The following is a 10118-nucleotide window of genomic DNA, read 5'->3' as shown; positions in this document are numbered from 1 at the left end:
AGATATGACACAAAAATTATTGTCCATATACATAACTCCAAAAAAATTATGGTAAGGTATTCAAAAGCAATTGAAGAAGAAAGATTGATGGAGGTCGCACTAAAATAAGTTAATATATTATATGTGTTTTGAATTAACTTGTCGATTTAAAAGATTTGTTAGAGGAATTTTCGTACCTCATTATATGGTTCCAATTACAAATTTCTTGATTACTTTAATAAGACTCTCGGAAAAGATCATATATTAGAGTATGTTTGGATGATTGAGGACTGGTAAATTTATTTATCTTTTAGACACTACTTGTTAATAAATAAAAAAAAATGTATAATAAGATGTAAAAGAAAATAAGAAAACTTTGGATGACATTAAATAATATAAATAGTTTGTTAAAACGTTTACAACTAAAAATGGTGAAAACATCATCAACAAACTGACCTTCCACAGAGAATGATAATAATAATAATAATAATCCACTTTTAAAGAAATGGAGAAAACAAACAACACAAATTTTGCAACAAACAATATTCAACAATATTTGATTTTTTTGAAGGTGTGAAGAATTAAAAGATGTGAGAGATTGATATAATATCATATATTGCTATGATTCAGCTGCAATTTCCATTGGAGTGGTTAATTTGATTGCCGCTGCCACTGCTGAATTGTTCTTTTGGCGCTCAGTTTCAAGTTGGCTGTAATTTCCTTTCTCCTTGAATAGTTGAATGTGATGATGTTTGCAATATAGTTTTCCCTCATGTGCTATGTAATTTGATGGACTTATTGTGCATCCTCCATGGCTACATTTAAAGCAGCTTTTGTGGTACGCCGTCCCGTTCACCGTTACCTATACCCACAAACACAACATCTTCAACTTTTTTTGGACGATATGTGTGGAGTGAAAGAACCAATTTCCTATACATTTTTATATCTATACTCATTTTTATGTCTAACTTCTAACCTTGAGATCGATATAGTGCATATTTTAAATGATCGTTGAAATTGAATTTTTTTATGTATCAAAGTAACAAACACTCTATATGATAGTAATAATAAATAACTCATCAGTAATTTTTGTTTGATAAATTATATTTCTTTTTATTGTAAAGTATTACCTTTTCAATGGGATAAACAGTCTTGGTACAGCCTGAACATTTGTCTCTGGTGCCACCAAACATGTTGGACACTGACTTTGCATTCTGTTCATGTCCAAAGTTCAATCCAAAATCAAATCTTGTTTGATTATAATTTGGTTTCTCGACATTGTTTTTCAATATATATATAAATATAAAAGTATAATTAATTGATAAAAAGAATATTACCTCATTTTCGCTGGGCTTTTCTGGTTTCATGAGTTTTGGAGTTCCTGATGAAAAGAAAAATATTCGATTTTAGAATTATATTATACCCTATCATTTTTGGAAAAACTTACAGTATATGTATATATAAAGTTTAAAATAAATTTCAAATGTTCTAATTCTGCAAAGATAGGAAAATTATATAGAGGGTGTGATTTGAAATTAAAAAGAAAAAGGAAAAAGAAAAATTGCCTTCAAAGCTCTTGTCAAGGCTGCCAGTTCTCTTGAAGAGTTGATCATAGTGAGGCCTGCAATAGAGCACTCCCTCAAAGGAACAATAGTTGCTAAGCTGCAAAACCATATATAGCATATTAATTATATACAAATCAATTAATTAACCTATTTGTTCAAATTTTCTTTTTCTTTTTCTCTTTCTTTTAGAAATTATTTTCAAATCGAAATCATTGTCATCAAACAAGCATCCAATGCATGTTCGTAAAATTGTTTTCGATACAGAAACACACACACATATATTACATTACCTTGAGAGTGCCTCTACAATGGTAGCATCGGAAGCAAACCTTATGGAACACTCTATTATCAGCAGTCAGCTTATCTACAAGATAAACGGTTTTCTCGCAAGCCATGCATTTCTGTGTGGTTCCTGCAAAGCTAGCCATCCTTTTTTTGTTATATAATATGCCTCCCCAAACGCTCTAAAACCGACCGAACAACGATGAGGAACGGGCTGGAGAGAGTGGCTTCCCTTCTTCTTTATCTTTTCTGGGTAATGCCACTGCTCTCTTTGTTTGTTTGTTTGTTTGCGTCGTGGGTTTGTGTTTTTCTTTAAAGCTGTGATTAAATAATGAAAAACATGAAGAGAGAAAATAACAACAATTGTATGAGAAAATTGTGGGGGTGTGAATTGTAATGTAAGTGGTGGAGATTAGTTCAAATTAGCTGGTTTAACGATAAGCCAATGGATATAATTAGCAAATTCATAGCAACTAATTTAATTTTTTTTTTCTTTGGGATTAAATTAGAAGATTGTATAAAAATAATAATAATAATCTATAAAACAAATACCATAAAAATTCTCTACCTTAGCTCTTTGATGAATGCTTTGAAAAAGTTTATTAGTTTTTCATCGCAGTCTTCTCTTCTCTCTCATCACTTTTCTTTATTTAAGAAAAAATAACTGAAATAATTTTTTCTTTAAAATGTTGTTTATATATACTTGAAAGAGATAAATGATTCAAAATAGCTATATAGTGATCAACTGAAAACCTTGATAATATAGCGCCTAAAACCTACTTTTATTATTTGATGAACTCATGAGAATTCTGAGATTATACCTATGTAATATTTTTGAAGGAACATTTGCAATGTATGTTAGTTAGCTACTATTAATAACCAATTATGAAGGTTGAGAATAAAATATGTATATATTAAAGAAAATAAAGGTAAAGTATTTAAAAATTCTTCCCTTAAATCCCTTTCATATATATAGGGAGAGAAAGAAGAAAAAAAGTGATGTAGACGATGTCTGGACTGCATCTACATCTTTGTATAACTCGAATGGTTGTACAATAAAAATTTAAAAGAAAAATGAAGTGTGCCACTTTAAAAAGTCAAATTATTTTTTCTTTAGTCGACTGCATAGCCAAATTAAATTAGGATTAAACACTATTTTCCAAATTTAAAAAACTAAAACGTATGTTTAGAGATTTTGTTAATCAAACATATATATAGCATAAGTTTATTGGACCAAAAGTCTATTTTCCCTCAACATTTTCTTTTAAAAATTTAATTTCAACTGTTTTCTATTTTGAAAAAAAGAAAGGTTTCGATAAATATTAAGTAAATTTAGTTTTTTTAAATTATGCACAAAAAAGGAGATTTGGTCTGGTGGTACGATTCTTGATTAGGTTACGAGGAGGTCTTGATTCGGAATGTCCCAACATTTTTTTAAATTCATTTTTTTCATTATATTATTATAGTTTAGGAATTCATGCATTTTGTAAGAGGATAGGACATTTTAAACTTTATCGTGCTTATTTTCAATACGTTTTAAAGCTTTTCGTTATTTTACTCAAGTTTGTGCTTTATTTATAATAGCATATGCAAAAAAAATTAATTTAATGAATTTTTTATCGAACATAATTTATTTATTGTGTGTCTAATAAACATTTAATTTTCAAATTTTTATGTCAGATATCTTAATAGTTTTTTTTGGAAAAAATTAATAAACTTATTAGACAAAGGGACTTGTTACACTTTTCTGGAGTTCAAATATTTATTATGCACAAAATGGAGAGTTTTGAAGACCTATCAAACATACTCTTTTAAAATTTATGACTGTATGACATAAGATTACTAGTTGGAGCCCTACATTTTAGGGCAAGTTGGGCATTTGGTCTAGTGGTATGATTCTCGCTTTGGGTGCGAGAGGTCCCGAGTTCGATTCTCGGAATGCCCCATGTTATTAATTTTCCAAATAAACTATATTTTGTAAATGATTTTGTTGGTAGAATGGACAAAATACTAAATGAACATTTTTTATTCAAAGAGGGCATTTGGTCTAGTGGTATGATTCTCGCTTAGGGTGCGAGAGGTCCCGAGTTCAATTTTCGGAATGCCCCTATAATTGTTTTGGTTGGTAATTCTTACTTTTGGCTAATATATTAACAAGTATGGGAAAAGTACTTCATATATACCTTTTTTTGACCTCAGTTCCCGGGAGAAACAGAAGCAAGCATTTCCAATTTTCACCTGGCCTGAAAATGGAACATAATACACAATAAGTTACATGACATCAAAATGGAAAAGAAACTAATTATAAACTCAAATGAAGTTTGAATAATATGTGACAACACCTTATTTACCATTTTAAAAGAAAATCAATGTATGGAACCTTAGCTTCTATACACACACACACATCATATATATACAGGCATTGAGTGCTTAAAAATAAAATTGTAATGAATAGAAATGCATGTTCGAAGTCAAAATAAGTTTGAGATAGCATTTGGATTTTTAATTTTAACCTAGTTTCAAAAATAAAAGTAGGTTATTAAAAGCTTCCGAAACATGTTCCTCTTTTCATTTGGTTAACAAATTCAAAGCTTTCTTGAAGAGTTTCTTGAAGAGTTGTGATGAAAATCATGCTACATAAATGGTGCGAAAACATATTAATGTCAAAAACTAAAAATGAAATAGTTTTTAAAGCTTTAGACATGGTTTGATAACATGATTTTCTTTTTAAAAAAAAATAAACTATTAAAATAGTCAAGAATTCAAGTATTTTGAAATAACTACAGAATCATAGTATAGAATTTTAGAGAAAAAAAGAAACACGATACTTTAAAAAAAACTAAAAACAAAATTAATACCTTAAAAGTAGTTATTAAAAGGAAAATAATTATAAATGGCAACACTACCGTAAATATTTATAAAATATAATAAAATTTTAAATTTTATCAATATTAGACACAAAATTTGATAAACTTCTATCAATGTTAAGAATTTGTTATATTTTATAAATATTTTGGTTCGTTAGGCCATATATAATTTGAAACTCAGTTGCTTGTTTTTGTTTTACATAAGTTTTTTCGTTTGTTCTCAAAGTGCAACTTACATCGGGTAATAGCTTTTATAGCTTTTAACAGATCTTTCATTTGCTCCCTGTTCATCATCCTTGTGGTATAGGTTGTTACCTACGTCCCTATACAAACAAGTTGAGAATAATGATCACATTTTGGGGCTGGCTGTTTAGATCTAAAAAGTAGAAGAAGCTCTGTTATTATTTATTGATATTTGCACATGGGTTTCATTAAATGTCAAAGTTATTCATTACTAATAAACCTTACCAAAATACAATGTAAAGAAAAAACTAAAACATTACTTGCACATCGAAAGGGCATTTGGTCTAGTGGTATGATTCTCGCTTTGGGTGCGAGAGGTCTCGAGTTCGATTCTCGGAATGCCCCCTTGAATGTCAAACAATCTTTTACAAAATTGTCCTTTTTTTTTTTCTTTGGAATCAGTTCATGTAGAAACCAAAATAACCAAAGCTTAGCATTCTACATTTGTTTTTTACTCGTGTGCTAAAAATGTGTGGTTTCAAGTAAAATTGTCAAACTAAAATTTGCATTAGGGATTAACTCACTCCAACAAGTTTTTTCTCCTCTTTCACAGTTGATTCTACTCTACTCCTTTATAACTAATTTGAGAATGGTCAAATTTTTGCAGCTTTCTAGATCTAAAAGGTATAAGATTAATACTAGTGGGACAAAGGTTTCATCAATGCCACACTTTCTTCAATGATGAATCCTCCAAGTCAAAGAGAAATGATCAACAATTTTTCAATGTTTGATACATAAAATATAATTTATAGAACAATCATGAAGAGATCTATCAAAACTTATTGCACACTATGTCATGAATAGGGCCATGAATACTAGTGGTATGATTCTCGCTTTGGGTGCGAGAGGTCCCGAGTTTGATTCTCGGAATGCCCCTTGAACAATCTTTTACAAAATTGTTCTTTTAGGAAATCATATATGTTTATATATCGTTCATCCAAAATATATAAGTATGTGTGGATATTCATATAGAAGCTAAACTAGCATAGTCCTGATTCAATATCAGGAAAGATATCAAAATAAGAACCAGTAAATCTATCCCCAATAAACTTTCATGACATATAATCCTACCAACAAAATAAACACAAAATGTGATTGAGTATTAGAGCTCAGTGAATTTTTTCATTTATGGGCATTTGGTCTAGTGGTTTGATTCTCACTTAGTATGTGTGAGGTCCCACGCTTCCTAAGTTCAATTCTTTTAATGCACTACCACATCTAGAATTATATATTTATCATTTTTCCACATTTAATTATCAACAAATTTCTCTTATTAATCACAGGACAGAGATGCGGGTGAGAAAGTACTTACATATATTCATCATATGAAATTATTTGATCAGGCCACATGGTGCAGATGGTGATTTTTACCATTAAATGTATGAGAAAGAAGTACCTTGGTTTCCAAGAAAGCTGAAAAGTGGCATAAAATTGACATGCAAACATAAAACATATTGTTTGTGAGTATTCAGTTAATAACAGTAATTACATAAACTTTAAAAAAAAGGTTGAATCAAATGATAACTCAATTACATAGTGGATTTCCCAACCAGCAGCAAGAGCATTCAATATATGTCAATGTATGATCAATTATTAAATGGTGTGAAAAAGAAAATGTGAAGAAACCATGCAAAGTGGAATTGTGAGGTCCAGTAAAAGTACTTAAACAAAAAAAACAAATTAAACCTAGATCCAAAGCATTTGCTTTATTTATTATTGTCCTAACGATCCCCAAACATGTCATCTTTTTAAAAGCCAAAACGAGTTTAGCTCAATTAACATAACTTACGTGCTAACAATTAAGAGATTTGTGATTCAAATCTTCCACCTATTATACTAAAAAATTGCTACAAAGGTAGGAAACACGCTGTATTAGCAAAAGAACTACATGGATATATACATATCTAACTTCCATTCTAAAAATAAAAATAGAAACAAAAACTTATGTAGACAAAGACACTTTTTCTCATTTTGTGACGGCAAAACATAAATTAGAAATGTAGTTTTAAATATTTATTTTTGCTCCATCTACCTTCAACTTTAATTAATTTTAGTTTTTTATTACAAAACGTGAATTTTTTATCCTGTACTTTTCCATGTGATCACATTTTAATCTATGTTAAAAAAACCCACAAATTTCACTCACAATGAAAACCCTGTAATAAAAGTTTGTGGCTACATAAAAAGACTAAATAAAAGTTGAAAGTTTATGAACCAAAACAAATCAAAGTCGAAAGTTCAATAACCAGAATAATATTTAAACTTACTGTAATTTTCATAGGTCCAGCATTGAAAATCATAATTATCATCCACTTATCACCATATATATTTCTACCTATCCCACAGGAATTGAATTCAACTAATGAGACCATAGGTTGGAGGAACGGTAAATGCTTCACTAAGAAGCAATAACATAACCAAATCAAACACTGAAAATTACAGATGTTGATCAATCAACATGTCTAACCAAATTTGCCTAATCTATATTTCATTTAATTGTATGCTCAAAATGAGCGGTTCGAGTATAACAGTCAAACTAAAATTTGCATATTAACTTCCAACAGTTTTTTCTCTTATCCCAATCGATTGTACCTGCTCCTCTATAACAAATTCGAGAATAGTCAAACTTCGCAGCTGTCTAGATCTAAAAGGTATAAAATAATAATATGGGCACATAGAAACGTCACTTTATTTATTGATCAATCATCAGAAAATTCAAAAGAGATATGATCAACAATTTTCAGAGTTCGAAAGATAGAATAGAATTTATAAAATAATGATGAAGAGATCTAAAAAAATTAGATTTACTGTCATGAATAGGCTATTTGGTCTAGTGGTATGATTCAAACTTTGGGTGCGAGAGATCCCGTGTTTGATTCTCGGAATGCCCTAATCAATCTGTTACAGAATTGTCCTTTTTGGAAGTCATATATATATATATATATATATATATATATATATATATATATATATATTTTCATGTAGAAGCTAACACAGCAGAATCGGGATTCAGTATCAGGAAAGATATAAAATCAAGAGCCAGTGAATGGTTATCCCCCATTAAACTGGCAGTTTCATGATATTAAATCCTACTACCAACAAGAAAAATAGACAATCTGATTAAGTATTACAACTCAGCTATGTCTTCCCATTAATGGGCATTTGATCGATTCTTGCTTAGGATGCGAGAGGTCCAGAGTCCAATTCTCGGAATGCCCCAATTGTATTTGAGGTTTTATTCCCTCTTTTATCATTTTTCCATATTTAATTATCAACAAACTATTTGATAAGGCCACATGACAATTTTCTAACGTTAGATGTATGAGAAGAAGCACCTTGATTTTCAGTCAACTGAAAATGGCATAAAAGTGATAAAACAATTTTGAGTTTTCAGTAATAATAGGAAACTGCTTCAACTAAAAAAAAAAAGGTTGATGCAAATGATGATAATACCATTTTACAGTGTAAAAAATTCCCAACCAGCAGCAAGAGGATTCAATATATGTGTTATTGTATGACGATGACCAAACATTAAATGATGAGAAAAAGAAAGTGCAATGGAAATTACACAAAGTGAAACTCTGAGATCCAGTAAAAGAACTTTAACTAAAGAAGACAGGCTCCGAGGTAATTGCTTTCTTCAACATTCTCCTAAATCCCAGAGCATGTCATATTTTTAAAGTCAAAATGAGCTAAGCTCAACTGCCATTAGTTCGTGCTAACAATCAAGAGATCTGTAATTTAGATCCTCACTCCATTTTACTAAAAAAGATTGTCAAAGGTGCAGGAAATGGTATTTTAAAAGCAACAGAACTATACGGATAAATATCTCCCACACTGCTATAAGGTCATGGGGATTGAATGTATTTTAGACAAAGACAAAATATCTTTTCTCATTTTGTAACTGAAAAACTCAAATAAACAGTTAATATTATTAATACTATTTTTGGTCTCACTACTTTCAACTTTTGTTTATTTTTGTCTATGTACTTTCAAAACACGATTTTGATCCTTGAACTTTTAAAAGTAAAGTGACCATGTTGATCTATGTCCGTAAATATTTAATACACCAATGAAAAACCTATAATTCAAGTTTAAAACTAAGTTTTAAGGAATTTAGTGATTGAAGTGTCATTCTAAAATTTTGGTAGAAAAAAATGAGGCCAACATGAACCAAAGTACAAGGACCAAAATATATGTATTGAAAGTATAATCATTAGAATTAACCAAAGTTGAAAGTACATGAATCTAAATAAACTAATTATTCCCAAAGAAGTATAAGTTTATAACCAAAATAATATTTAAACCTGCAATAGCTTTTAATAGATCTAGCATTGAACATCATCTTCATCGCACTGTATATTTCTACCCAACCCACAGGAAGTGAATTCAACTAATGAGATTATAGGTAGAAGGAACTGGTAAAGAATGCAACAGTAAGAAGCAGTAACTTAACTCTTGGTACTGAAAATATATAGATGTTAATCAACATGTCTAACCAAATCTTTAGTATTCTATATTTGTTTACTTTGTGTGTTCAAAAAGTGTGGTTCAAGTGAAACTTTCAAACTAGAATTTGTATTAGGGATTAGTTTCCATCAATATTTTCTTCTCTCCCAATTGACTGGCATGTACCTACTTCTGTATACCGAATTTGAGAAAAGTCAAACTTTGCAGCTGTCTAGATCTAAAAGGTATAAAATAGCAACATTGGCACATAGATCTCATTATTGACCACTTTCTTTATTGATCAATCGTCAGCGAAGTCATAGAGATTTGATGAACAAATTTCCGCGTTTGATAGATAAAATGGAATTTATAAAATGATGATGAAGTAATTTATGAAACATTGGATTCCCTAACATGAGGAGGGCATTTGGTCTAGTGGTATGATTCTCGCTTCGGGTGCGAGAGGTCCCGAGTTCGATTCTCGGAATGCCCCTCATTTTTTGCAATATTTATATTTCTAATACCTTCATTTTACAAAAAGAACCTAACTGAAAAGAATTTTTTTTTAACATCCAAAAAGAATTTTTTAGTGAGTAATGAGTAAATTAGAATTACATAAAAAGTTAATTTAAAAAAAAAAAAGCCTCACTCACAAAAAGTGATCATTTTACCAGGGAAACCATGTTCAAAGTATGAAGAGGTCCAATGTTTCATTCCACTAGATATTCCTAAA

The 10118-nt window shown here is 29.9% G+C and overlaps 1 protein-coding gene, 1 long non-coding RNA gene and 4 other non-coding genes across 6 annotated transcripts in view; 4 read left to right on the top strand and 2 right to left on the bottom strand.

Moving 5' to 3' along the window:
• Positions 1–345: 345 nt before the first annotated feature.
• LOC107991339 (LIM domain-containing protein WLIM1-like) lies at positions 346–2148 on the bottom strand. The gene is made up of 5 exons (XM_051083565.1): positions 1835–2148; positions 1545–1641; positions 1317–1360; positions 1110–1193; positions 346–841 (listed from the first exon to the last, which is right to left on the bottom strand). The coding sequence occupies exons 1-5, from the start codon at positions 1970–1972 to the stop codon at positions 599–601; spliced, it is 606 nt and encodes a 201-aa protein (XP_050939522.1). The 5' UTR covers positions 1973–2148; the 3' UTR covers positions 346–598.
• A 1551-nt stretch (positions 2149–3699) lies between these two features.
• TRNAP-UGG (transfer RNA proline (anticodon UGG)) lies at positions 3700–3771 on the top strand. Its single transcript has one exon. It is a non-coding gene; the product is annotated as a tRNA-Pro (tRNA).
• A 91-nt stretch (positions 3772–3862) lies between these two features.
• Positions 3863–3934, top strand: TRNAP-AGG (transfer RNA proline (anticodon AGG)). The gene has a single exon. It is a non-coding gene; the product is annotated as a tRNA-Pro (tRNA).
• A 1275-nt stretch (positions 3935–5209) lies between these two features.
• On the top strand, positions 5210–5281 carry TRNAP-UGG (transfer RNA proline (anticodon UGG)). The gene has a single exon. It is a non-coding gene; the product is annotated as a tRNA-Pro (tRNA).
• Positions 5282–9806: 4525 nt separating this feature from the next.
• TRNAP-CGG (transfer RNA proline (anticodon CGG)) lies at positions 9807–9878 on the top strand. Its single transcript has one exon. It is a non-coding gene; the product is annotated as a tRNA-Pro (tRNA).
• Positions 9879–10035: 157 nt separating this feature from the next.
• LOC103495311 (uncharacterized) overlaps positions 10036–10118 on the bottom strand; it is an 8643-nt gene continuing 8560 nt past the window's right edge. Inside the window, exon 5 of the long non-coding RNA XR_007820189.1 lies at positions 10036–10118. This exon is cut by the window's right edge and continues 736 nt beyond it. This is a non-coding gene — a long non-coding RNA (uncharacterized LOC103495311).

The sequence above is a fragment of the Cucumis melo genome, chromosome 1 (assembly GCF_025177605.1).
Source record: "Cucumis melo cultivar AY chromosome 1, USDA_Cmelo_AY_1.0, whole genome shotgun sequence".
In the NCBI taxonomy this organism is placed as follows: Eukaryota; Viridiplantae; Streptophyta; class Magnoliopsida; order Cucurbitales; family Cucurbitaceae; genus Cucumis; species Cucumis melo.
The sequence above is the reverse complement of the archived record's forward strand: the minus strand, read 5'-3'. Positions and strand labels throughout refer to the sequence as shown.